The 27,833-nt window shown below is 57.6% G+C and overlaps 1 protein-coding gene across 23 annotated transcripts; it reads right to left on the bottom strand.

The window, feature by feature from the left end:
• Positions 1-4,999: 4,999 nt before the first annotated feature.
• On the bottom strand, positions 5,000-26,458 carry TPM3 (tropomyosin 3). Of its 23 annotated transcripts, XM_055791868.1 has the most exons (12): positions 26,302-26,452; positions 25,237-25,362; positions 17,854-17,987; positions 16,918-17,035; positions 16,601-16,671; positions 15,184-15,259; positions 14,641-14,703; positions 14,406-14,475; positions 12,507-12,585; positions 10,524-10,587; positions 6,827-6,946; positions 5,000-6,220 (listed from the first exon to the last, which is right to left on the bottom strand). In XM_055791868.1, exons 1-11 carry the CDS (start codon positions 26,413-26,415, stop codon positions 6,869-6,871), a joined length of 993 nt encoding a protein of 330 aa, XP_055647843.1. In that variant the 5' UTR covers positions 26,416-26,452; the 3' UTR covers positions 5,000-6,220; positions 6,827-6,868. The 23 variants fall into 23 exon arrangements, 19 of the variants coding, with proteins under 19 accessions (XP_055647843.1, XP_027640969.1, XP_027640971.1 ...); XR_003553979.2 differs by lacking the exon at positions 10,524-10,587; XR_008744964.1 differs by lacking the exons at positions 10,524-10,587; positions 15,184-15,259 and adding an exon at positions 15,758-15,833 and having other exon boundaries at positions 26,302-26,416.
• Between the last annotated feature and the right edge of the window lie 1,375 nt (positions 26,459-27,833).

Below are 27,833 nucleotides of genomic sequence, written 5' to 3'. Positions count from 1 at the left end.
TCACGATAACTAAGAAAGAACTGAGGCAGGAACTATCTACTAGGCAAGTTGTGACTACTCTATATTGAGGCTTGGCTTTTGGGATATCCATAGTCCTAGACAGAGGATGCACGGAGCTCCAAGTGGCAAAATACCACCTAATAAATACAGTGAGTGTGAAGGAATCAGTTCCTCTGCCAGAAGAAAATGTATGGACTAAGCTACCAGCTCAGAGTTAACGCAGAGGCGTATCGCTGTTTCAGATGTGGTTTATATAACACAGAAACATCGGCAGTGGGAGATGAAAAAACATCTTAATCCTGCCACTAGGAATCTCAGAGAGCTTTACAAATAAAAGTCAATTGCCACAGCCTGCCAAAAAAAGTTATCTAGAAATTCATTAGCATTTTACAGAAGGGTAAGTGGAGGTTCTCCTGAGAAGTCATTGCTAAAGCTGGCAATTACAGTCCTGACACCTTTCGTGCACTCTACCAACGTTTGCACAGTAGAAAATAACAAGTGGTTTGTAAATGGTGTTTCTTCTGTAATTATCAGTTCCGGGTTTTTTTTCAATAGAAGGTGAACATTACCAGTTAGTACTGCAACCTACCAACTGTAGTACTCACACAAGTATAATAATAGGAGACGCTGCTTGCAGCTTCAGCTTCATATACCTGAAGTTATTTCCTCTGCAAAGGAATTCAGTGAAAACTCAGGATTTGAACAGTAACAATGAGAGACTTGCCAATCTCAAGCTAATTAGAGAGAGAAGGGGAGAGCAGAAAGGAGCAGAGTGCTTCACACATTCTTCCTTGAGGGCTCTGTATCCGTGTCCTGCTCTGCATCCTTAATTCCAAGGCCTATCTTGGTCTCCAAACACCTTGTAGAAAGTAACTTGCTCTTGCAAGAGAAATAGAGCGCAGCTTGAACCACAGAGCAGTTCCTTTCACATAGGTGTGAACAAGAGTATTATTATATGAACTGAGGGACTAGAGAGAAAAAATTCTGAAGAAAATTACCACCTTTGCCTCTTAACTGTAGAAGATCAGAAACCAGTTCAGCTTTTATCCCTGCATTGCCATCTTCCAGGACCTGAACTATATGGTAAGACCCCTCATGAGAAGACAGGAGCTCTTTAAAATGCTCCTTAGAGAAATGGTGAGTTACTCTCAGGTTCTGCAAATTGATAGAGATTAGTGAAAACTGTGTCCCCCCCCCAAGGAAAACCCAGTGCACTTTCCACAAACGCAGAATTGTGCATTTCTGCAGAGGTTTGTAATGCCGTAAGAAGATTGGTATGGATGAAATGTGAATAGAAATGTGTGTGAGGGAGAGACTGAGATAACAACACAGCAAGGGTTAAGCTCCTTCACCCTCTCATTTCCTTATTAGTGCTAAATATCTGTAACACAATTAATCATGGCACTCCCTTTGGCAGCTGCTGGTTGTTAACTAAACACATACTCACATCAGATAAATACAGTTTAGTACTGGCTGCGTCATAAACTTCCTCAGTGATCACATACTCTCACTTCACTTCCAGTATCCACCTGTCTCCTGCATAGACGGTGAAACCTGAAATAAAACCTGTGGTTTGCTCCTGACAACCATCAACAGCAACTAATGGTAGTAATTCATTTTTCATTAAGAAACACAATGTATTATCAAAAATCATTAATCTGCACGCCTCAACTGGCTTGGAAATCTGAAGTTTGTGTTATGCTTTGTCCCAGGGCAGGCAATCAAAGTGCCAGTGATGCCAGTTTCTCTAACAGAAACATCTTCCTGCTGCCAGTAAACAGATTTCAGCACAGAATGGAGAAGGACAGCCGTGAGGCAGCCTGCACTTATGGTCACTGTGAAGCTTTTCTGGATAGGAATTAGTGACTGAAGCAGAAAAGCTCTCATTATGCATCCTCTGAAGTATCCAGTAACATGTAAAAACTAATTCTTGAATCCAAACACTCTCCAACAAAAATAGTTCAGCAAGCAGCACAAAAGTGGCACGAAGGCAGTCATGACACAGGCTTTCCAAGCTCCGAGGCCCATTCTCTGTTGTTAATCTTTAGTTTAGTTAATTACGCTGATTTAGAGAGCAGCCCACCAAACTGAGAAAAGCCAACTTCAATTTTCAAATCAGTGCACTTGAAAAGATGCAGTCTGCTTTTGCCTTAAGATTTAGATGCCTACTGCCAACATAATGGATGCAGTTATATTTTAAAGAAATATGTTCCTGATTAAAAAAAAAAAAAGGGGGTGAGTTTTACAATTCATTCTCTTATTACCTACAAATTCAGGTTCCACACACATGGAAAGTGCAATTAGGAAGACCAGATGCAGCTTGTATGTGAACATCTTTGTTTTCCTATAGGAATTCTTTCATGATTTTCATTTTATTAAAAGAGAATACAGACATCCTCAGAGAGACCAAGTAACTACTCTGAGAATTTAAAGCATTCAGAGAAACTCAGAATTAGAGCCCAAAATTTTCTGTTTGCCTTTACAGTCTCTTTTACTACAAATCAGGTTGGTCACACTCAGGAAAGATGGCCTCATATCCAGACATAAGATTTAGCTGGAACTCTCTTTAGAAAGATACTCTTATGAACAGAGCCAAGGCTGCTCTGTCCCAGCTGCTCTCACTGTGGCTGTCTTCACCTCCAGGCTACTGGAAGAAGGTCAGACCCACTAGACACAATAACTTGGTTGTGAAGTTCAAGTTCATGATGTTCAAGGGCAAGTTCTAATTCTGCAAAAAGGTCACTTTACAAATTAGGGGAATCTGATAATCCTCTACAGCAAGGCGAATTCACACAGAGACTAAAACTCATGAATTCTTGCTAGCTGACATAGTAAAACCAAACCTCTATTCCTTTTAAACATGAAGACAACAAGAAGCATTCCTTTCTCAGGAGGAAAAGTTACAGCTTTGGAATTATAGGAAACCTTATCTCACAAGCAATACCTGTGATGTCCAGAGCTCTCACACCCAGCTCCAGGGGAGAATCATCCTGAGTTGGGGAGAAAATTTCAATATTGCCTATCATATCAACAATGGCATCATGACAGAGCAAATGGCTGGTCACTACGAGAACAAATAAACCTTAATTCAGCACCTACAAGCTCATAGTGGCTTCAAAACTCATGAAAAACTAGTACTAGTGAAAATAATAAAGAACAAATAGGTGGCTTCCTGCCCTACAGAGCCTGAATAATGGTACCACAAACCATAGGTTTTTCAACAGAAGAAATTGTTCGTCTTTCTAAAAATTTACATCTATGTGTACAGTCCTGTGCTCTATGAATTTTTACTTTTCTACCTACCACGTTCCTCAGCCATCACAACACAGCTTAGCTTTCTGGCTTGCAAAGACTGAGCAGACACCAAAGCTGTCCAGGAACAAAGGACACTGTTCTCATCAACGGGCTCAGCAGAGGCTGTATCGTAACACGAGGAAGGGCTGAAAAAAAGACTGGATGATGTTTTCCAACCCCCTCCACTCACAGGTATATCTTTAAATGGGCTTAAAAGCAGGAAGTGCTTAAATAAATGCAGGTTTGTCATTAAAGCACTCCCTTCTTTTTGGTATTTAGTCCTGTAATAACCCACTTCAATGCATTTTCAGTGCTGGGTGGAGCTCGCTCACCACAGGTCACCTATTGAGTCCCAAAGGTGCACAGGCTGATGGCCCCTTGGGGAACAAGTTTTCATGTTGACACCAGCCAACAATTAGAGCCCAAAAAAACTAACAACCCAGGCTGGGCCCGCACCAGCTGGCAGCCACAGCCAGGCACAGCTGGGGTGACATGGCCTCCGTCCCCCGCTCCCTGTCAGATCGCACAGGCCCCGCACGCCACAGGGCCGCTAAACGAGGTGGGCACCTTCCCGTCCCGCCAGCACACAGCACGGCCATGCCCACCACCCCACAGCAGATCCTGAGCTCAGGGTTTTGCTTCTTTTTTCAGGACAGACCCTAGTGCTCTCCAAACCTTTCCCTAGCCCAGGAAAAGAAGCCACTGACCCCTCCTCCATACACCCTCCCTTAGTCCCTTTTTTCTCTAGCCTTCTTCCCAGAGGGTTCCCACCTCCACCACTCCCCACAGCCTTTTTTTCCTCCCCTCAACACCCCCCGTTTCCCCAAGAAGCAACAGCTTCCCCACCACTGCCCGCTCACCAGGGCTAACAGCCCTGCCAGCCGCCGGCTCTAAGGGAACCCGCGCCTCCCGAACACAGGGCAGCAGCGCTCGGGCACATCTAACGTAAAGGCGAGGAGGGGCACCACCAAGAGCAGGAGGAGAATAAGAAGGAGGAGGAGGAGGCGGACGAGGAGGAGGGCGGCAGCCGCCCGAGCCCCCCTCAGCCCCTCACACCACAACCACGACGGCGCCAAGCTCCGGCGCGCGCATTTCCCGCCTCCCGCGTGCTTCCCGCCTCCCGCGCATGCGCCGCCTGCCGCTCCCCCGAGGGGCTGAGGGGAAGGGCAGGGTGGCGGGGGGGAAGCTGAGCCACCCTGACCCGCTTTCGTGCCCTCATCCTGGGTAGAAGCTGACCGGCCTGCCCTTATCATCCTCCGATCCCCCCTCTGAGGGACAGGCACAGGCCTAGGAAGAAGCAAGACAGCCTGGCCTTACCGTCCCCATCTCCCCTCTGAGGGGCAAGGACAGGCCTGGGAAGAAGCAGGCCAGCCCGGACCTACCCCCCTGCCCCCGATCTCCCCCCTGAGGGACAGGCCTGGGAAGAAGCAAGCCAGACTGGATTTATCCCCCTGTCCCCTCCCTGAGGGATGGGCACAGACTGGGAAGAAGCAGGCCAGCCTGGCCTTACCCCCAGGTCCCCTACCTCGAGGGACAGGCCCAGGCCCAGGCCCAGGAAGAGGCAGGCCAGCCTGGCCTTACCCCCAAATCCCCAGTCTCCCCCTGCCCCCGAGGGGACAGCCCCAGGCCCCAGTCTCCAGAGCCACCCTCGTCCCCTGCAGGCCCAGATCGCACACAGTAAAGCTCTGCAGCCAGACAAGCAGCGTGGAGGGATTGGTTTTTATTTCAAAAGACAACAGGACAATTTTTCAATTTAGTATCAAAACACTTGATAGGGTTCTTTTCTCCGGATCGGCCCCTAAAACTGCTACAACCAAGCAGCATGCTCAAACCACAAGCTACACGCCGCGAGCTTGACACATCTCCACACTCAGGCTTCACAACAACTACACATCAGCAATGCACAGCAAGATGGCTTGTACCTTATTTAAGACACTAAGAGCACTCCTGGCCAGGAGGGAAGGCCTCTGTTCCCTCCCTCACTGTAGGCAGAAAAAACTCCAAGAAAAACAAGGCTGTTGTACTTAAGCTGTTAAGTGTAACCCAACGATGAGCAATAAAGCTTGGTGCCTCAGCACTTCGCGAAGGCAAATTCAGCCCCTGGGTAGCAATGGGTTAGAGGGGCTGCGGCTTCTCTAAGCCCATTAAGGAAATGAAGTGGCCAACAGTGCGGGGGGGAAGGGAAACAAGCCCTGTGAAGGTCTAATTGTTCAGATGACAGGCTTGGCTTTTTAAAAAAAAGAAAACAATAAAAAAACCCCACGAACGAAAACAGTCACCTTTCACCCAAGTGGCTTCTCCACAACACAGAGTTACCTTAAAGCTGAGAAACTGAACTGCTCTTTTGGCAAACGGCTCCTGGAAAGGAAGTTTTCCCAATGGGCTTCCGTCCCTGGCCTGGCTACTCTGATTCAGTGGCCCACAGCCAGAACCATCACACCCTCTTTTCCTCTCCTGCCAAAGCAGGGTGGCCCAGAGCTGATTAACAGAAGGTTAATACCGAATTTTAAAGCCAAGAGCTTTGAAGTGTAGCTCACCAGCCTCACGAGTTATTTGGAATGTTTACAATGGTTGCTACAAAAAAAAAAAAAAAAAAAAAAAGGTAGTTACAAAATGTATACATCTCAAACATGCTCCCCAAACATTATTGCATTGTTTGCTTCCCTTAATAATGCTGTTTGAAGCTCTGCCCAACCTGATGGCCTTTAACCCTGAGGCAAAGGAGATTTGTGTTTGGTCAAGTTGGCAACAGAAAGTAAACTCTGGTCCCCAAGGGTTAGAGGTCAGCAGCGGCTGGGCCGCCCCCCCGGGCATCGTGTGGCAGAGGCAGTGGCAGGGATCCATTACATCTCGTTCAGGTCTAGCAGGGTCTGGTCCAGCATTCTTTGCGTGCAGAGATGCTCCTCTTTGGTGGATTTCAGTTTATCTGGCAGGAAGCAAGAGGCAAGAGTTACAAGGCAGCTTCGAGACAACCGAGAAACCTTGGCCAAAGAAAGCTCGCGCTAGCCCCCCTTTCCCAGCACGCTGCCGCAGCGAGTCCTCAGACTGGGGGTACCTGGCTGGGTGCAGCTAGAAGCTCTGAAGTTACCTGGCTCGTTTGTAGCCCTCTCGCATTGCCAGTGCTCCCCGGCGGCACCGTCACGATGTACTTTTAGCCAGTGCTCTAGGCAGTGTTGTGCATGCAGGCACCTCCGACTGCAGCTAGCTTTCCTCAGGGCTTCAACACTTCTAGACAGCAGACCCCCGTGGCCCAGCAAGGCACCCAAGAGCAACGCGGAGGGGAAACACGCTGAGAAATCACCCCCTGCGATTACAGCTGGTTGTGCCCCCCACCCCCACCCCCCTTCCCCCCAGCACAGGACAGAGACGCCAAGCTGGTCACCAACTACCTAGCAGCAGGGAGCAGACAACCATGCCTCAAGGACAGCAGGGAAAAGGCTGTTTTCAAGTGAGGGGCAGACAAGGAGCGAGTAGGAGCGAGGGTGCTGCAATTCTGCCCAAGACTACAGGCAGCTGCACAGTTGATTCTCACATGTTCCTTAAGGCAGGAGAGCTCAGATCAGCAACTAGCGCTCTAGGTAGGCTTCACTCCAAAGGTGAGCCCACCCTTATCACTGAAGAGATCCACACGCTGGGACACCGGCCAGACAGGCTGTAGAAAGATGTCCTTTAGGTACAGGTAGTTTCTCAAAGCCGCTCCCCAACCTCCCCAGCGTCAGAAACTGCCCACAGAGAGAGAAGCAGCCTTCCTAGAGCACTAGCAACAGCAGTGTTCGAAAGATTCCCTGCAGGCACTCAAGACACAGCTTCATGCTGTGGATTTCGGGACTTGCTTTCCAGATGTCCGTGTGCTTTCCCAACCTGTTCTGGGGCTCTGCAGCTGCACTGGAGTCAGATCCCAGGAACAAGCGCTTTCCCGAAACCTTCTAGAGGTTAGGACTCAACTACATAGGAAAGTACTACAGGTGTGCAGTGTCTTAGAGACCACGAGGTCAGTCATTTATTGTTAGAAGCCATCATTCCATGCAGCAGGAAATCCTACAGTCATTCAGCTAACAGTAAATTAAGTCATAGCACTTGACAGGCATCTTTTAGCAGACACAAGCCTAATTTCAGCCCGCCCCTCTCTCGGTGGGTGCAGCCATTCTGGTCCCATGGAGGAGCCAGGTGGGACCCCCTGGATAAGTGAACAAGACTGCTCAAAAAACAGCCAAGTCTGAGGGTTACTTCACCAAGAATAGAGATTACCTTTATAAAAAAAAAAAATAACCCAACAAAAAACTCTTAAATAAATTAGAGGATAAATTCAAATGCCCCATTAAATAGCAGCAATTGCATAAAATTTGCAAGTCTGCCAGTCTTAAGAATGATCAGATTTCACTGTGGTCCACAGCACTGGTGGTCGCAATAAGCTCGTTTAATTAGTGGGCCCCCTTCTCAGTCACACAGATCATGCAGCGTTAACTTCAGCTCGTTAGAGAGCAGGCGGTTTTTCTCAAGCTGGCTGTACAGGCGCTCTGCAGCAGCAACAGGATTAGGGGAAACAAGAGGAAGAGAGAAAAAGAGAGAAAGGGAAGGTTAGTAGAGTACCCAGACGAGCACATCAAATAAGCTGTCTCCGTAATGCGTGCCTCTGAGGATCGAGTCTAGGCTATTACACGGATGAAGGTGAGGAGAACAAAAGTTTGTCTTACAACTTGCATTTCAGCTCAGGAAGATGACAGAGGAAACCAAGTATGGGCAGAAATGGAAGCACTGCCAAGGACTTGCAAAGGCAAAGAAAGGAAGAGAACACCAGAAGAGGAGCCTGGAGGCTGGGCTGTCCCCAGGCAAGGAGAGAGACACGGGATGTGCTTTAAGCCTGTGGAGCACTTTGTAGAAAGAAGTGGTCCTAGCACAGCTGAACCAGAAGCACCTTCCAGCACGAGCCACACCACGCAGCGGTGCGATTGATGGGATTTTTAACAGTAGGCCATGGTTACCAGAACTGGGAATGACAGCACCTCATACCTGACCCAGAGGACACTCCTGCAAGGACATGCCTTTGTGCCACACTAACAACCCACCACATCTAGACCAGAACTGAAGGCAGGATCTGCTTCGGGTTCAGGACAGAAGTTCTGAAGCACAGCTGCTCTTTTACATCTGCCCCACAGCAACTACCCGCATCTGCCAGCCTCCGCCTCCCATCTGGTCCCTGTCCTTACAGCCTCACAGGGCTCTAGTGACCACGCTTGTCCCCAGGGATGGTACCAACCACGTGCTCCTCAGCACCTCCAGTGAAAGGGAGAACCAGTCTGATCTTCTCCCAGGACGGGTCACCTCTCAGGGCTGTAGGGCCACCTGTCAGCCACAACCAGCCACCTCAGAGAGCCAGTTCATCATCTATCTCTGCCCATCTACACGGGCAGGGTCCTTCTGGTCTGACAACTCCAATTCCTGCATTTTGGGGGAATTCCAGGCAGCAAAAAATGCTTATATGACAGCTCCCAGCCTGGCAGAACTAATCACAAACTGTAGCAATATGCACAGTGTGCTGCCTCTGCCTGAAGAGCAAGCACAAAGCTCAGCAATTCTTGCTGGCCTTGGGCTTCTTCTCAAATCCTTCTACTACAAGGTCCCTAGGAATCTCACCCTCTGAAGGGTCTCTACACCATCCTCATTGCTTTTAACATCGGAATATTCTGCCTTTCAACAGGACCTGGCCAGGTAAAGATTCAGGACACCAGGTCAAGCTGTTCACATGGAGCAGCCAAAGCACATCGCCCTCTCCAGAGCCTCAGCCCGGTCCCACCAGCGTGATGGCCGCACAAGGAGGGGAGCTCACCTTTACCAGCCATCCTCAGCTCCTCTCAGCCCTCGACACCTGCTCAAGCTGCACCTCACACTGCAGGACAAAGGGTAGTAACACTGCTTCATTGTCCCTTCTTCAATGTCACCAAGGGACCAAGCAACAGCCAACAATTTCTGACCCACTGCAATCTAACCAAAGGCTGAGGGAGGTTGTGGGACAGGGGACGGGTACGCCCCATCCTGACCTACACCAGAGCCGACCTTGCACATCAGCTACTGCTGCTGCTGCTCTGGCCTCCGTGCTGGCTCTGAGCAGGTGGGCTAGGCACCTCGATGCCAGTCTCCAGCCCCAACCAGGTGATCAGGGCTGGTCCTGGGTCTCCAGAGCAGCACAGGATGGGAGTGAACTGCAGTCAGAAGTACCAGTGACTGCAGGCTGGTGCAGCGGCTCACAGCCTTCAAGCAAGCGTTTTACTGCTTGTGGACAGGGATCTGATGGACCCAGCCACGTGAGGGAGCAGACTGACGGTAATAATTAGCGTGACCCTTCACAGACCTCAGGAACAGCTCCTCAACATGGAATGCTTGCCCAGGTATGCTAGGGCTAGCTCCAGTGTTTGGCCTGCTCCCTTCTCCACCCAGCCCACAGGGCAGCCTTACCAGCTGTCCTCGCAACCCGGGGAGCTCCAGGACCCATGCCTCCTGGTCAACTCATCAGCACTTGCAGTGCTCCTGAGCCAACAGCCCGGCTCACGGTAACCAGCCTGCACAAGCCTAGCAATCCAGTCAGACCAGAAACCTCTCCAAACCTCCCAGGGCAGAAGTTGCATCACCCACCCACCCTTCCATCTACCACCCAGCACGGAGTTCCATCAGGATAAGCGGGGAAAGGGCCTGCCACAGCCCAGCCATCGATAACATCACTTGCAACATCACTGTGCAACAGCAGAGCCACCAGCTCCTGGAGGTCAGTAATAAACCCACAGCTGACAGGACCTCCCCAGGAGGAGAGAAGCCATTTCACAAGGGGAAGGTGCCACCTCCCACCCGGTTAGAGCTGACAACTCAATGCTGGGCTGGCAGCATCCACAGACCTGGATGCTTGTGCCAGAAGCCCTGCCCACTCGTGCAAGATCCACCCCCCCTGCTCCAGCTGCAGGTTTGGTTACTGAGGAGTTACGGGTTCTCGCTTTGTGCTTACAGGGCACAGTCATTGCCCCATACCCCAGGAGAGTCAGACCACCATCTGCCAGAGCTTTCCAAGCTATTACCCTTTGAAATTCCTTTCGGGAATGCTCCTTCCTTCCCCGCCCAGAGCCAGCAGAAAGCTGACAGCCCTGACACAGAAGACAGCGAGAACAGGCTGGGGCAGTTCAGCGTGTCTGGACTATCCTTGCTGCTAGTGCCATTTGTGGGGAGAATGGAGTGACACAAACCTGAGGAAACCACGGGAGGTGTCCCATTTCATCAAAATTCTGTTCGTGAAGGGCTCTTCGGGCACTGTGGCAGATGAACCAACCCAGAAAGGAAAAAGTATTTGACAAGCCACCGCACAAGGCAGCACACAGTTACAAAAGGCTGATCAGTGTTTATGATACCAGAGCAACCAGGAACAAACCCTGACCAGTGGGGAGACACACGGAGTGCTCGCAGCCCGCAGCAGTGCTCGGTGTAACGCTCCATGCCGCACTCCCAGGAGGATCCCGTCACCCTCAGCCCCCGCACAGGGAGGGAAGCTCTGCACAACACTGATTCCCTGGCTCAGACGCCCACAGCCATGCTTCATTCCCAAAACAAGGGGCCACACATCCCCCCTCGCCCCCCACTTCCCACCCCAGGCACAGGCAGCACCTCACACCCAACCAGTCCCATCCAACTGGAAACCAGCCAGAGCTCGCTTGATATTTATTAGCTTTCACACCCTGCTGGTGACCTAGTGACTATCAGGCGTGGCGACTTCCCACTGCAAACCAGCGTTTGGAAAGCCACCCCAGTGAACACCACAGAGCAGGCAGGTGTGAGGAGTGACTTCAGCCAGGCTGCAGCAGGCACAGCTCGAGGGTTTCCTGCTACAACCGCCCCCCCCCCCCCCCAGCTCCCGTTTAACCCTACGGAGCACGCTGCATGCCGAGGCACCACTCGCAGAGCTGCAATTCACATCCACCAGCCGGTAAGGCACCCAAAGAGAAAAATCCGGCACATTAATGAAGTCTGTGTATTCCACCAAGGAGGATGAGGGTTACACTGGTTTGAAGGCAACATTGAAACAGTTACTCTAAAGCAGCCAGTGGTCACTAGAAACCCATTTCTCAAAAGCACCAGCCGTTCCATTCAATTGATACGAGAATTGTTTTCCTTAAAAAAGGTGACATCATGCTCAAGCAAGAGAAATACAAAAGGAGCTTTATGGCTCTACGCAAGATATGCAGATAAGAACAACATACTCCCAGCTACACCCAGACATTGAAAGGGCAGCCCCTCAGAGCACAGCAGTGTCTGGCACATCGGGTCAAACAGAGGGAGCTTTGTTTAGGAGCAAGTGCAGCATAACTGGGGGGCTGCTGCTGCTGTCAAGCTTCAGTGTCTTTACAGCACTCGTTCCCAGGGATGCCCTGTGCACAGTAACTGGAAAAAGGTACTGGAATTCAGAGCGAGATGACGAGAGCGTGAATGCAGGGTGCAGATGCAGAACAAGCCACCAAGCAGAAAGGCAAATCCAAAGTGGAGTTTGGAATCGCAAGGCTTATCTGTGTGAGACAGAAGGAGACACTGATTTTTAGAGAAGCTTAGTGCTTGTGCACAGCAAACTTGGCTTAGGGAGCTTTTGGACACGAGCGTTAAGGCTCTTCCTCTACGGTGCAAGTACTGGCCTCTCCTTGGTTAGTGCTAAGGACTGTGCAGAGCAGCTGTTAGCCGGACCCACTGCAAACCTGAACAGAAAGCCGAGGAGCAAAGTTGCAGAAACATACGAGTTCAGCTACTTCCACAGATCTGTGGTTCATGATCCAGCCCATCTCAAGCCTGTTATGGCAATTCCTAAGGCACCCACTCGAGCGCTCTCCACAGCCTCTTCCAGGAGGAATCACAAGACCATGGCTCAGTGGCTCCAGCAGGCAACTAAGCCACATTACCTTAGGAAGCCTTTCCCAGTGGGACTGGGAATTGCACTCAAGAGTTCAAGTCGGAACCCTTTCAGGCCAGCACAGCGCTTGGTGTTACACATGCGGATCACAAGGACCTAGAGTTAGAGTACAGCATGCTGCAGGGAAGCCTCTGCAATCCTCGAGGCAGAGATCTGTAGAAGTAACCTAGACACAGCGCCATCGATTCTCCAACTATGAAAATCACAGCAAACCAAGCAAGCTCTGGCGGTCTAGCCTGCTGAAGCGAGAGGCGAACACCAGCCAGCTCATATTTACATGGAAGTCATGTCATTCAGGGCGTGGTCCAGTTCCTCACTAATTGCTTTGTACTTCAGTTTCTGGGCATAGAGCTCATCTAGAAGAGGTTTAGGAGGAGAACAAAAGGGAAACAATGAGGGAAGGCAGAGGAGTTCTTCCAGCACCCTGGGGCAGGAAAAGCAGTATGGGCTTCACCAACAGAAGAAAATGAAGTTAGATGTGGAGCCATCACGACTCCGTATTAGCTCCCAACAACGAACGGGAGGGTTCAAACAGCCCGAGGACAGTCTGACCAGCAAGTGCCTTCCAGGATTACAAGGCAGCTCTACGGGGAGAAGAGCCAAGAACCACATCAGCTTGTGAAAACAGGCTGTCCAGCTAGGTCAGCAAGAACCACTGACAGGAGGAGCAGCAGGGAAGGGCAACTCCATCCACCTAGTGAGAAGCTTAATACGCCCAAGGCGGGCGCAGATCAATTGAGGTGCTTTGTTCTCACCTTCAGTCTCAATACAAAAACCGGCTTGGGAGAAGTCAGCCCCGTAATAGTCCTGGGCATCAGAGGGAATTCCCGTTCCGTAGCACACAGCTAGGCAGGGTGAGCCGAACAGACGAGGCACACCCCTGTTCTCCATCAGATAACGGAGCAGACAGCCAGATCACCCACCTTCAGGGGAGGAGGCCGTCCTGACACTCATCCTGACGTCCTGACACTCATCCTGACGCACTCCTTCAGCACTGCACAGGGCTGGCACAAACTCCCCCCAGCTCTGGCTGCCTAGGCTACAGTACAGCTGGTTATGCTGTTAACAGCTTCAGAGAGCCCAGAGAACTTTGTCAGTTGTCATAAACTAGGTCACTTCAGCAGCAAGGCTGGAGACCAGAGCCAACTCTCAATCAACATGTTTCAAGGGGAGCATGCAGGGATTTGGAGAAGGTTTTGCAGTTCCAAACAAAAAAAAAAGCTTGCCCTGGATCATGAGATGGCTCAGATTGCTTCTTGGCTGCGGTTCTGGAACAGCTCAGCTGACACCATTGCTATTTCTAGATAAAAAAACCTCCTGAGTGACTCCAGACAGAAGGATGTGGCTTTGAATCTCCAAGACCTGGCACTAAGAAACCACAAAGGCACATGCTGTGGTCAAGGCAGGAGGCCTGTAAGAGTTCTGGTGTACCAGCACCACCACTCCTGCCACAGCCCCAGATTTAAGGGAGGCAACTGGAACTTTCTCCTTCTGTGGCTTGGGGAAAGGTAGGATTCTGCAATGGCTGGCCTCAGGAGTGCTCCTGAAGGACTGTGAAACCAGGAACTGGAAGAAGAAAGGAACCCATCCTTGGCACAGGCTGACCACCGCACTGCACGGATGGGGTTTCTAGTGATTTAATCTTGAACCAGGACTGATACTGGGGAGCCTGAGTCTTCATGGGGGCTGTTTCAAGACTCACTGACTACTGTGGCTGACTTGCAGCAAGGCTGTCTGCAGCAACCAGCCACACACGTGACATTCTGCATGGAAATACGTTGTAACCAATTCCTGTGTTGGATTCAGCTGCTTCCCTCCTATGCCACTCCTTAAATTGGGTTAAGCTGGAGCGTAGGAAGCCAGTTACATTCCTGAGGACATCACGACCAAGATACACCAGCCGCACTATCTGGCACTACCAGCCAGATACGGCAAGGTGTTTGGATCGAGAGCTTGAGACCTGCCACAGCGCAGCCAGGGAACCGTTTTCAAAGGAGATACACGGGGCACAACTCTTGAGCCGGGAGGCAGCCTCACCTTGGAGGCTGAATTAGGTCATGCTCCAAGTACTGAGGAGCAGAGCGGTGCCTCCACTCCTCAGCTATCTGGGAGACAATCTTCCTCAGCTCCCCACTCCTCACCACATATTCTTTGGCTTCCCAGCCCCAGCATGTACCTTCCAAATCATCGATAGTCTTCTCCAGCTTGGCTACAGACCGTTCAGCGAATTCAGCACGGGTCTCCGCCTGCCAGACAGAAGCAAGCCAGTTAGTACAGCAGCTCTGGGACACAGCGAAGGACTACAGAGGCATCATCAGCCCGAAGGCACGAAGCCTCCCACCCTCCGGGTCTCTCCCCAGTCAAGCTGAGGCCAGCTCACCCAGCTGGGCTATCCCAGCATAGTCGCTCACCTCTTTGAGTTTATCAGTCAGGATCTTGATCTCTTCCTCATATTTATCCTCTTTTTGAGAGTACTGTGGAAAATGAGAGGAGTCAGCAACCAGCAGCCCTAAGTACCTCCCACTCCAGAGAGCCCACAGCTACAGAGGGAGACAAACTCCTCACTGCAGCGCACATGCCCACAGAAACTTCCAGCTGGGAGTCGCTCACGTCCGTAACCCTAGTCCAACAGAACTGGGTCAGGCAGCAAATCCCACATCACGCACGGAACACAGACTTGGGCGCAGAAAAATTCTCACCCCAGCAGCATAAACATCTTGGGTGACTGAGCCTGCCCCAAGGCAGGGAAGGGCAGCCAGGCTTCCCGCACTCCCAGCTCCTACAGCCAACATCAGCCCTGCACTGAAATCCGTTAGCTCTCCCGGGAGAGCAAACGCAGCTCTCCTCGCTCGCTTAAGGCTGTGGTTGCATCATTTCCATCCCAGTGGGTGCTCTGCTGTCACACACCCTCCTCATAAAACAAATGTTTCTGGCCCTTGGACAAGCAGCCCTACCTTCTCAGCCTGAGCCTCAAGAGACTTGAGATTGTTGGTGACATTCTTCAGCTCTTCCTCCAGCTCGGAACACTTACTGTGGGGTTTCGTAAAGAAAGGGGGGGAGAAAAAGGAAAAGAAGAAGCGGGAGGGAAAGACAGGAGAGACAAGAAGTGAATTCACGTGCAGGGAAGCCCCAGAAGTTCTTTAGGAGTCAGTCTGCGATCAGACTGGATGGGACCCTGCTTTGAGGCACTTGTGCAGAAAGCAAGTTCCCTTCCTGCCTCCAAGTTCATATATTTGAAGCGTTCTGCCAGCACATGCGCAGGGCACTGAGCTGAGCAGCTGAGATGTGGACACAGATTTCTGCTGGACCTGGAGTCTTCAAGTAGAAAATGCATGTTTAGATTGCTGTAAGGAGGGAAGCTGTTCTGACGGACAGATGGACAGCCACCACCACTCAGACCAGAATATTGACGGGCAGAGGACAGAACATTCCAGGAGAGAGAAAGACGCAGTTAAGCTGAGGGAAGAAGCGTAGCAAGACCACCACAAGAGTTCTGGTTTAATGGTTTGAGAAGGGAAAGGTTAGTACCTTTTCTTCGGCAACAGACAGACACTTCAAGTTCTGGTCCATCACTCTGATCTGCTCCTGCAGGTCCCGGCAACGACTGTTAGTGACGGTCACACGATGGCACAAGCCAGGTGGGGGCAAGGGTCAAAAGGAGCACCAATAACACAACACCGCAGAGCAAAAAAAAGGGAGTAGGGGGAAAAACACAAAAAAGTCATGGTCATGACATGCATGTCCAGGCAGGAAGCACAGTGCTACTGCTGCATACACGCTAACTTTGTTAGACAAGGCCCTGAGCGGCTCCTCAAAGATCAGCTAAAGCATCCGGACACGTGGAAGGAGCCCAAATGCCACAATTTGTGCCTGCTCAGAGCAGAGGAAGTCCAGCTTGTGACTCAGCAGTGCAGAAGTCTGTAGCGGTTGCTGTGAATATTTTAAGAGGCACAGTTCTGCCCTCGGACCTCCCGCCATGCCACTCAGCTCCCAGTCCAGGAGGCCTCCGCCACTTCAGCACAAGCGTTGTGCACTCACGTGCCCCCGTAGCAACGTGTAAGGACCTTGTGACCGTACGTACAAAAGCAGTGCTGGTGAATACCGAGTGGAAAAGGATTATCCGGCCTCGCTAACCGGGGAGTCCCTCCGTGCAAAGGGGCAGAACATCTCCACTCCAAGGCAAATCACCTCGATGCAAACTCCACATCCTCGACGGACCCAATCCCATGCCAAGCAAGAGAGTGGTTCCAACTCTTCCATCTGAGAATCTAAACCTACCCTGTGCTCCAGGCCTTGTGTAACAAGGTTAGAAATGCTGTGTTAGTTCCCATGCAAAGGTAGATGCCAGTTACGTGCAAGCAGATTACTCACGACTCTGCAAGCTCAGCTCTCTCTTCAGTACGCTCCAGATCTCCCTCTATGATCACCAGTTTCCGAGCAACCTGGAAAGGAGAATCTGAGTTAAGAGGACGAAAGATGATTTTGTACTTGCAGGCCGTGCAAGGCAGGAAAGGCAATGCCTGCAGGAGTCACCGGAGCTGCCAGAACCTTTTGGCTAAGGGGAGCACTGATGTAGCCCCACTGAGAGCCAGGCTCTCCCCCCAGCTTTGCCCAGGAAAGCCCTGTCAGCAGGAAGAGGAGCCGCCTCTCCTGGCCCGGATCAGCTGTAGAGCATCCAAGGGTCTCACCTCCTCATACTTCCTATCCGCCTCCTCTGCAATGTGTTTGGCTTCCTTGAGCTGGATCTCCTGCAGCTCCATCTTCTCCTCATCTTTCAGAGCTCTGTTTTCAATGACTTTCATGCCTCTGCCCAAAAGAAAGCACAGGGAGGGGAGATGTATAAAACAATCCCGTACAAACCGGTGGTGTAATGGGTTTCAGAGCATTACCAGTGCTCCCCCAGGACCACGCTGCTTCCTTATGAGCCACAACACCTCCAAGTGCAGAGGGTAGCACAGGAAGGCAGACACCGCTGGGCTGATGCAAACACAGCGACCTCGATTGCTCAGAATTAACTGTTCCTTGGAGCGTTACTCCAGCAGCTCATTGCGCTCCTGGACCAAGGGAAACGCGCTGCTGCTGAGAAGAACAAGCCAGGCTGTCTTTCCAAGCATTTTCCAGGCTGGACCGCAGGAAGAGCCAAGTCCATCTTTATGGCAGGACATCAGCTGGGTCAGGCTGCTCACTACGGCGTGTGCACCAGTGAAGCACACCAGCCAGCTGGAAGTGGACTGCGCCCCAATGAATCACACCGCTGGGTCAGGGGACAGCTGCCAGAAGGAAGGATGCTGGCAGAGGCAGCGGGAAGAGAGGCTTCCCCACCAGCAGCCACCTTCATGAGTCAAGGGTGTTCCAGAACCCACTTACTTCTCCTCCCTTGAAGGCGGGGAGGCACAGCAGCGCACAGCGCCTACATGCTCCTTAGCCTCAGGTTCCAAGATACTCACTTAAGGCCAACAGCATTGTTTGAGTTGCTCCGCAACTGGTACCGACTCCCACATCCAGCCTTGATGTGGTATCTACTTCCCACCCTCCAGGAAGCCCAAGAGGTTGATGGCACCAAGCCCTCGGTGAGGAACATGTCCGAGATGTTTGACGGAGTGAGAGCAGCAGCCCTTGCTCACCTTTCGCTTTCATCTGCGGCCTTCTCTGCCTCCTCCAGCTTCTGCAGAGCTGTGGCAAGGCGCTCCTGGGCTCGGTCTAACTCCTCCTCTACCAGCTGGATACGGCGATTCAAAGACGCCACTTCTGCCTCAGCCTAGAGGGAGCAGATGAGGGCAACTCAGTCTGCGGCAGGTTTAGCAGTTAGCGCAGGGCAGCTGAGGTCTGCCTTCAGGTCACCAGCAGCACATGGGAAGCCAAAACAAAGCCCCGGTGCTTTATCCACTTTCTTACAGAGGCTGCACTCCCATATGCTTGCTCGCATGCACGTTACGCCTCGCAACATTTCACACAAGCTTTGTCCGTGCAGCAGTCATCCTGCAGGTTTCTCGCCCGTCAGCTTGAGCTGACGTGACAGTTTAAGCCATAAACATTAAGTAGATGACTTACGCTGCTAATGGGTCTTCTCTGCAGCTGCTGTAACCCTGCCAGGCCATCAATCACAGTCCTGTTTACCCACCACACCAGAGCTCTGGGACAGCTACCGTTTAGCACAAAGTCACTTTACTCCTGTGATCTGGACACGGGCATTGCTTGAAACCAGCCCTCTCATCAGCAACGTGAGGAAGATGAACAGCTCGAGAGGTTTGCCAGACTGTGTCAGGGCACTGGCAGGCCAGGCTTTCGACGGCGCCAGCCCCAGCCGATGGCTGTAGTGGCCGCAAGCCCAGCGGCTCGAGCCCCGGAGAGCTTCCTTCCTCCCTGCGATTCACTAATAACCCAGAGAAAGAGCAAAAGCCTCAGCACCCAGTCCTGAGAGAGTTGAGGAGGCTGTTCCCAGCCGCAGCCACACGCCACCAGCCACCTCAGCTCAGTCGTCCGTGCCAGGAGCCGGCCGAATCGCCGAAAGCCCGCAGGCACCGTGCATTCGCCAGAAGCGCGACCACAAAAGTGACCGAGGCTTTACCGAAGCAGCAGAGATCAGAAGCCATCGTACACCCCCACAGCCCGGCCTGTTAGAGCAGCACTGCTATCGACCACCAGGCATCTGCTCCCAGCCCAGTCCGCATCAACCCCGGCCCAGGGGAAGCCCAGGCGGTTTGGGTGCACCAACCCCCAACGCCAGCCACCCAAGGGGAACCCAGAATCCTCATCTCCAACGGGATAACCGCACCGGCACAAGGATGGACAGGGCTGCAGCCATTTCAGGGCAGCACTGTCATCTTCTGCAGGGACCCGTGCGCAGGCACATGCCAAGCATATACGAAATACCCCAGCGACTCGTAACAAAGCAGCCTGCAAGGACACGCCGCTTGCAACCATGCCCAAGGAGGGAGGAGCAGGGTGATGAAAGAAGCCAGTGTTAGAGCAGAGCCCAACACAAATCATGTTCAGCTCCCGGGAGGGGCTGTCCAAGTTTTTCCCCCCTCGCAGCATCAAGACCAGGTTGTGAAAACCCAAGTTGAAGAGCAGCTCCCATGCCCGCACGCCCTGCTCTTCCCCGGGGAAAGCCCCCACGCTTCGGTGCTGGAAGGTGGCGGCGCTGCAGCAGGCTGCCCCGGAGCCAGCCCCACCAGCACCTTCCTCCGAGGAGGATGTGGTCTGCTGGAAGAGGAACGAACCCAGACGATAAGCAGAACTGGGAAAGAGACGGCTCGATAGGCGTCTTTGGCCTGGCAGAGGCAATGAGCTGTCAAGGTGGAGAGCCTCCTCCCACAGGATGGAGGCAGCCTCTGTTTCCTGACCCTCTGAACCGCATCGTTTCGCCCGGACATCCTGCAAGGCAGTGCTTATCCACCCCAAAAAAAAAACAACCAACCCTTGCTTTTAAGGGACTGCCTGTCCCCCTCTGCGGAAGGGTCCTCACACCTCCCTTTCTGCTCCTCCTCTCTGGCTGCAGCTGAAGCAGTCGGGCTTCCCCAGAGCGCTGGGGTGACGCTTCCAGCCAGCGTGTTCCCGTTACTCCGTGCATCCTTCGGGAAGGCTGCCCCGAGTCGGGGAGCTACCGAGCTCCCCTCGGCCCTCCAGGCTCACCGTGGCTTCCCCAGGTCCCACAGATCCCAAGGGCCAGGCCACAGGGTGAACGCAAGACACCACCACACTGGGAGCACTGGTTACCACACTGGGACCACTGGTTGGCTGGGAGAAACACGCACGTTTCCCATGACAACGCCGCTACTCCATGAGAATTCCTTATGTGGCTGCAAAGAGCCCAGCTGAGGTCTGGGAGTGGCCTCGTCCCACTGCCCGGCAGCTTCTGCCACCAGCCCCCACCGGCAGGACCCCCACGGGCCGGCAGGACCCCCCGCCATGGGCCGGCAGCCCCAACAGACAGGGCCCCCCCCCCCCCCCGGGCACCACACCACACCACCCACCACGGGGGGGCAGGACACCCCCACGGGCAGGACCCACCCGGGGGCACCAGCCCGCCCCCCCCCACACGGGCAGGACCCTCCCACGGGCACCAGCCCCAGGACCCTCCCACGGGCACCAGCCCCCCCCCCAACATGCAGGACCCACCCGGGGGCACCAGCCCCCCCCCCCCCCCCCCCCCCCCCGCCCCGGGGCGACAGGACCCAGGACCCCCCCCCCGGGGCACCAGCTCCCCTCCCTCCGCCACGGGCGGGACCCCCCCCCGGGGCACGGCCCCCCCGGGCAGCGGGCTGGAGCAGCCTCAGCGTCCCATTTTAAAGCGAATCAGCAGCAAAGTCACGGCCGAGCCGCCACCCGCGGGGACCTGCCCCGGGCCGCCCCATCCGGCCCCGCTCGCCGGGTCGGACGCTGCCGCCGTTGCCCCTTCCCTCGCTCGCAGCCCCCAGCTCGCTCCCGGGGCTGCCGGTACCGGGATGGCCGGGATGCGGGCGGGATGCCGAGCCCGGGGCGGGATGGGCCGTCACTGCCATTTTACCAGCACACGCCGGGGCTACTCGCACCTCGGTGCTCGCAGCGCGGGGCCAGACAAGATGGCCGGGGGCCTCCCCTCCCCCCCCGGCACCCCGGGACCACCCCCCCGGGCACCGAGCGCCCACCCCCACCAGCCGCCTGCAGCTCCGGGCTGCCTCGGGTAACGATAACACAAGGATCCGCCGGCCCCGCACAGCACCGGGCCAGGCGCCCCGCTTGGGGGCAGGGGGACCCCAGCGACCCCCCCCAGGGACACGCGGCGGGGATACCCGGAAGGGAGGGACCGGCCCGGGGCCCAGGCGGCTGCGGGCTGAGGTGGCGCCGGTCCGCGGAGACCGCGCCCGGGTCCCCGCCGATGCCCACGCAGCACCGGGGGGGCGGGCGGACCCGGCGGGGAGCGACCCCCGGGCACCGCCGCACCCGCGGGACCACCCGCCCCGGCTCCAAATTCCCCCCCCGGGGGGCGGCTGCGGGGCATCCCCTCCCTGGGGACCGGCGAGAGGGGCCGCCCCGTACCCCGGCCCGCGGCACCGGCGGTACCTGCTCCCGGTTGCGGCGCTCGGCCTCCACCTCCCGCTGCAGGCGGTCGGCCCGCTCCTCCGCATCGTCCGCCTGCTGCTGCAGCACCTGGATCTTGCGCTTCACCGCCTCGATGGTGGTGGCCCCCGCCATCCTCCCGGCCCGTCCCGTCCCGTCCCGCCGCTCCGCGCCGCGCCCGCCCCGCCCGAAACACCGGAACCCGCCGCCCCGGCCCCGCCGCCCGGGAAGTGACGTCACTTCCTCCCCCTCCGCCCGCGTTACCGTGGAGACGGGGAGCAGCCGCCCGGCGGGGTGGCCCGCGTGGGAGTGGGGGCACCGGGGCCTGCCCTGTGCCGGTGAGGGGACACCGGGACCCACTGCACAGGGGGGCTGGGGACACCGGGACCTGCCCCACGGGGGCTGGGGACACCGGGACCCACTGCACAGGGGGGCTGGGGACACCGGGACCTGCCCCACGGGGACTGGGGACACCGGGACCCACCGCACACGGGGGCTGGGGACACCGGGACTTGCCCCACGGGGGTGGGGGGACACCGGGACCCACTGCACAGGGGGGCTGGGGACACCGGGACCTGCCCCACGGGGGCTGGGGACACCGGGACCCACTGCACAGGGGGGCTGGGGACACCGGGACCTGCCCCACGGGGGCTGGGGACACCGGGACCCACTGCACAGGGGGGCTGGGGACACTGAGATCTGCCCCACGGGGGCTGGGGACACCGGGACCCACTGCACAGGGGGGCTGGGGACACCGGGACCTGCCCCACGGGGGCTGGGGACACCAGGACCCACTGCACAGGGGGGCTGGGGACACCGAGATCTGCCCCACAGGGGCCTGGGGACACCAGGACCCACCCCAAGGAGGAGCTGGGGACACCGAGATCTGCCCCACGTGGGTGTGGGGACACCAGGGCCAGCCCCGTGGGGACCTGGGGACACTGAGATCTGCCCCACGTGGGTGTGGGGACACCAGGGCCAGCCCCGTGGGGACCTGGGGACACTGAGATCTGCCCCACGTGGGTGTGGGGACACCAGGACCTGCCCCACACGGTACGGGGACAAGGGCCAGCCTGTCCCTGGCCCCACAGGTCCTGGCAGCCTGCCCCACACAGGCTCCCACGTCCCACCCCACACAGTGGCCATGCCCTGCCCCATGTGGACCCCCAGCCCCCCACCCTCGGTGCCCGTGGGACCCCCGGGAGCACCACGGGCTGCGGCTGCTCCAAGGCCACCCTGTCCCTCAGCTCCGCGGGCCTTACACGGGCACAGCCAGCACCGCGCTCCCAGGGGCTGAGCCAACCCCCCCCCCCGCCCCGGAGAGCCCCCAGACCCCCCGGGCACCCTCCTGCCTGGGGACGGGGCTGCCAAAACCCACCGGGCGACGGCTTTAGCCAGCGCTGAAATTCTTCCGTCTCAGGGCAGAAAACGTTCCTCTGGGACCCCCCCCCCCAGCTCGATGCCATGGCCCCCCTGTGCCCCCCCACCCTGGTGCCATGGCCCCCCTGTGCCCCATCCTACAATGGCCCCCCTGTGCCCCCCCACCCTGGTGCCATGGCCCCCCTGTGCCCCATCCTACAATGGCCCCCCTGTGCCCCCCCCCCCCTTTGTGCCATGGCCCCCCTGTGCCCCATCCTACAATGGCCCCCCTGTGCCCCCCCCCCCTCGATGCCATGGTCCCCCTGTGCCCCCCCCTCCCTTTGTGCCATGGCCCCCCTGTGCCCCCCCCCCCCCCGATGCCATGGCCCCCCTGTGCCCCGCCCACCCTTGTGCCATGGTCCCCCTGTGCCCCCCCCCCCCCCGATGCCATGGTCCCCCTGTGCCCCCCCCACCCCGATGCCATGGCCCCCCTGTGCCCCCCACCCTTGTGCCATGGTCCCCCTGTGCCCCCCACCCCACCCCGATGCCATGGCCCCCCTGTGCCCCCCCCACCCTGATGCCATGGCCCCCCTGTGCCCCCCCCCCCCGATGCCACTGTCCCCCTGTGCCCCCTCCCCACACAGCCTTTCCCAGTCGCATCCCCACACGCCAGAGCGTTCCTCTGCACCAGGGGGGTCACCGAGCACCCCGAGAGCTCAATAAAAACATGACGGCAGCAGAGCTGCCGCTGCCCTCGCTCGGAAAGGGAAAAGGGCACTGGGCTGCCCCCCCCACCCTGTGCCCCCCCCCCCCTTAAAAAACCTCAGCCACTGGGCAGAGCCGTGCCCCGGCGGTGCGTTTGCCGGGATGCAGAGGGCTGGCACGCTCGGCCAGCCTGGCACGTCCCCAGGGATGAGGGTGACCGACGGGCCTGACCCTGGAAGGAGCCGGGATCTGCATCCGAGGCTCCAGGGTGTAAAATCCCTCCTGCCCCGCTTCCCTGAGCCGGGGTGAAACGGGGGCAGCCCCAAGAGCCACCGTGGGGGGTGAGAGCCAGAAAAAGGGGGCTCTGAGTGCCCGGAAAGGGATGAATGAGTTGTGAGGGGATTGGGAATGTGGTCCACGGCGGGGGGGGACACTGGGACCTGCCCCACGCGGGGCTGGGGACACCAGGACCCACTGCACAGGTGGGGGGACACTGGGACCTGCCCCACGCGGGGCTGGGGACACCAGGACCCACTGCACAGGGGGGCTGGGGACACTGGCACCTGCCCCACGCGGGGCTGGGGACACCAGGACCCACTGCACAGGTGGGGGGACACTGGGACCTGCCCCACGCGGGGCTGGGGACACCAGGACCCACTGCATAGGTGGGGGGACACTGGGACCTGCCCCACGCGGGGCTGGGGACACCAGGACCCACTGCACAGGTGGGGGGGACACTGGGACCTGCCCCACGAGGGGCTGGGGACACCAGGACCCACTGCATAGGTGGGGGGACACTGGGACCTGCCCCACGAGGGGCTGGGGACACCAGGACCCACTGCACAGGGAGGCTGGGGACACCGGGACCTGCCCCACGGGGGTGGGGGGACACCGGGACCCACTGCACAGGGGGGCTGGGGGCACCGGGACCCACTGCAGAGGGCGGGCTGGCAGCAGGGAGCAGAGGGAGAGCAGGAGGGTGCGAGGGAGGGACGGGGCTCGCCCCGATGAAGCCACAAGCCACGCCACAGCGATGCCAAACGGCCCAGGGCTCGGCGAGGGCTTGGTAGCCCCCGCTGGCACCTTGGTCCCCCGGCCAGAGCCGTGCCGTGCTGGGAAGAGCCATGAAGAGCCGTGGTGCCATGCTGGGGCTTGGGGGGCTTCGGCGCGGCGGGAGGGGAAGGCTCCTGCCTCCGGGCTGGATGTCAGAGCTGAGGGAGAGGAGGCTGGAGCCTTTCTCCCGGCTCCCACAGGTGGGAAGGTCAGTGTGGCCCCAACTGCTCGACCCTTGGCCGCCAGGTCCTGGCTGGCCGCCGCACCACGGGACGGCCGGGATCGCGGCCGGGCGGCGAAACCCTGCACCGCTCGCGCCATTGTTTTCCTGGAAACGGCCACCAACAATAGCTGGCTGTGCCGTTGTCTCTGCCCACGCGGCCTCCTCCTCCTCCTCCTCCTCCTCCTCTGGAGCTTGGCTCCTCCAGCGCCAACCATGACTCAGAGTTCCCTGGGGACACGCGTGGCCCCCGTGTCCCACACTCAAGGGGCTGCTGGCTGCTGCTCCGCCCTCAGCTGGGGGTCCCCACACTCCGGTTTGGGGAGCCCATCCTGCTCCATCCCCGCTCCCGGGCTGCCCTGGACATCGCTGCCCAAGAAGAAGCTGGGACCAGTCCCTGCCAGCGTCCCTCTGTCCCCTGCGTGGCCGTGGGTGGCCCCCCCCGGGCTGTGTCATTCCTGGGGGCACTCCCTGCTCCCAGACCCCCCCACAGCTTTGCCAGGAGCCTGCCGAGCCCGGCAGGGACCCTCCTCTGTCCCCAAGGCCACAGGGAAGGGCTGCGGTCCCACCAGGAGGGTGACGAAGGGAGGGCAGCTCCCGCGGCTCCCCCCCTGCCCCCCATACGTACGTCCGCTGCCTTCTTCTCTGCCAGCTCCAGCTTCTCCTGGGCATCTTTCAGGGCCTCAGAGTATTTGTCCAGCTCATCCTCCGTCCCCTTCAGCTTCTTCTGCATGGCAGCGAGCTCATCCTCCAGCTGGAAGGGCAGCAGCAGTCACCGCAGATGGGGACCCCTCTGGACCCCCACATGGCAAGACACCCCTGCCTGCACCATCCCAGGCTCGGCTCTGCCCCACAGCATCTCTACAGTCCAGTCCCGGGGCCAGCTCTGCCCCACAGCATCCCTCCTGCCCCATCCTGGTGCCAGCTCTGCCCCACAGCATCCCTCCTGCCCCATCCTGGTGCCAACTCTGCCCCACAGCATCCCTCCTGCCCCATCCTGGTGCCAGCTCTGCCCCACAGCATCCCTCCTGCCCCATCCTGGTGCCAACTCTGCCCCACAGCATCTCTACAGTCCAGTCCCGGGGCCAGCTCTGCCCCACAGCATCCCTCCTGCCCCATCCTGGTGCCAACTCTGCCCCACAGCATCCCTCCCGCCCCATCCTGGTGCCAGCTCAGCCCCACAGCATCCCTCCTGCCCCATCCTGGTGCCAGCTCTGCCCCACAGCATCCCTCCCGCCCCGTTCTGGTGCCAGCTCTGCCCCACAGCATCCCTCCCGCCCCGTTCTGGTGCCAGCTCTGCCCCACAGCATCCCTCCTGCCCCATCCTGGTGCCAACTCTGCCCCACAGCATCCCTCCTGCCCCGTCCTGGTGCCAGCTCAGCCCCACAGCATCCCTCCTGCCCCGTCCTGGTGCCAGCTCTGCCCCACAGCATCCCTCCTGCCCTGTCCCAGGCCCCACAGTGTCTGTCCCTGCCCCACAGGCCACCAGCTGGCAGGGGCTGAGCCCTGGGCAGTCCTCAGGATGCCCCGTGGCGTTGCGCCCCAGCCCCGAGCTGTGAGACGGTGGCAGCTCTCGCACCCTTGTACCCCTTGCCAGAGTCTGCTGGGTCTGGGCTCAGCGCGGTCCAGCACGGGGGGAAGCCCCCCTGACCCCAAACATCCCCAGGCTGGGGGCTTCTGCTGCCCACCCTACCTGCTTGCTCCGCTCCTCCGCCTGCTTCTGCTCCGCCTCTGCCTGCTCCGCCCGGTCCAGGGCGTTCTCCTTGTCCAGCTTCAGCATCTGCATCTTCTTCTTGATGGCCTCCATCCTGGCTGGGACAGGGGCACCAGCGGTGGGGCGGTGGGCGGCGGGGCGGGCAGGGGAGGCAGGGCAGCAATGATGCCCGCTGCCCCGCTGCCCAGTTTATCAACCCTGCCCTGCTCGCCGGGGCTTTGCCTTTCTTGGGCCGAGCCGCCTCCCCACCTTCCCAAAAAGTCTGTGCTGGGGACCCATTGTCTGCCCTGGGGGGGCCGGGGGGCCGCAGCCTTATTTGGGCCCCAGAGAACAGCTGGGCTGGTTATAAAAAGGTCTGCGAGCTGGGGGTCCTGCATTGTCCTGGCCCCCCGCCCCCCCATGCAACGGGACACCCTGGCCAGCGTCACGGGGACACCGTGCTCCCACCCGGCGCTCCCTCGGGACACGCTCGGGACATCAATCCGGGTCCATGCGGCACCACAGCAAACCCCAGCAAACCCCCCCCCCCCCAGTTTGCACCCACCAGGGGCTCAGCGGGGTTTTGGTGGCCCTGGGCTGACATTTACCCGCAGCTGGGGGTGGCATGGAAAAGGGCGAGCTCAGCCCAGCGCTATTTTGGGAGTGGGGGCTTAGCAGCAGCCCCCAGCCCAAATTGTTGGGCTCAGCGGGGAGCAGCAGAAGCAGCTGAGCCCCACACCTGGGGATGAGCCCCCCAGCAGCAGGTGAGCCCCCTGCCCGGCTCCGGCTGCGCTGGTGCTTGGCACCAAGGCACAAGATGCTGTTGGCAGCTGGAGGAGCAAATTCCGGAGTCGCGGGGGAGGAATTCTCCGGGATTAGCATCCTCCTTGCGCTGGTCCCCAAGGCCCTGCTGGCCCCAGGAGCCAGGTCAGGGCCACCCACCGCTCCCATCCCAGGACAGATTTTGGGGGCTGAGGGGGTCAGCACCCAGGGACCCAGGAGAGGGACCCGAAGCCCAGCGGCACCTCCCCACCACCCAGGTTGGGGGCCAGGAGGGATGGTGCCCACGCAGGGCCCCAAATGGTGCTGCCACCCCCGTGCCCTGGGAGCCATAAATAACCCCCCCGCAGCGGGGCGGCGGGGCCGGTGGTGGGCACGAGGCCACGTGCCTTTGTCCTGGGATCATCCCAGGCGTGAGCAGGGGGACAGGTGGTGAGCGCTGACCCTGCCGCCATCCCAAACCTCTGCCGGCCCCCGGGGGTGGCAGCCTCCAGCCCCCTCACCCCAGCCCCACGGAGACGGGCATGCAGTGCGGGCAGACGGCTTTTATTGCAGCAGCGGGGCTTGGGGGCAGGAGGGGCACAGGACACCCCCTCCACGCTCCCCCCTGCTTGCAGGAGGGCGCAGGCAGCATCTTGCTGGGCATCCCTGGCGCTGTAAGAATATGTTTGATATTTAGTTGGTTTGCTAATAAAACAACCTAATATCAAACATATCAGACAGAGGCAGGGGCAGGCGGAGGCGGCCGGGAC

Source organism: Falco peregrinus, chromosome 19 (assembly GCF_023634155.1).
Source record: "Falco peregrinus isolate bFalPer1 chromosome 19, bFalPer1.pri, whole genome shotgun sequence".
NCBI lineage: Eukaryota > Metazoa > Chordata > Aves > Falconiformes > Falconidae > Falco > Falco peregrinus.
The sequence above is the reverse complement of the archived record's forward strand: the minus strand, read 5'-3'. Positions and strand labels throughout refer to the sequence as shown.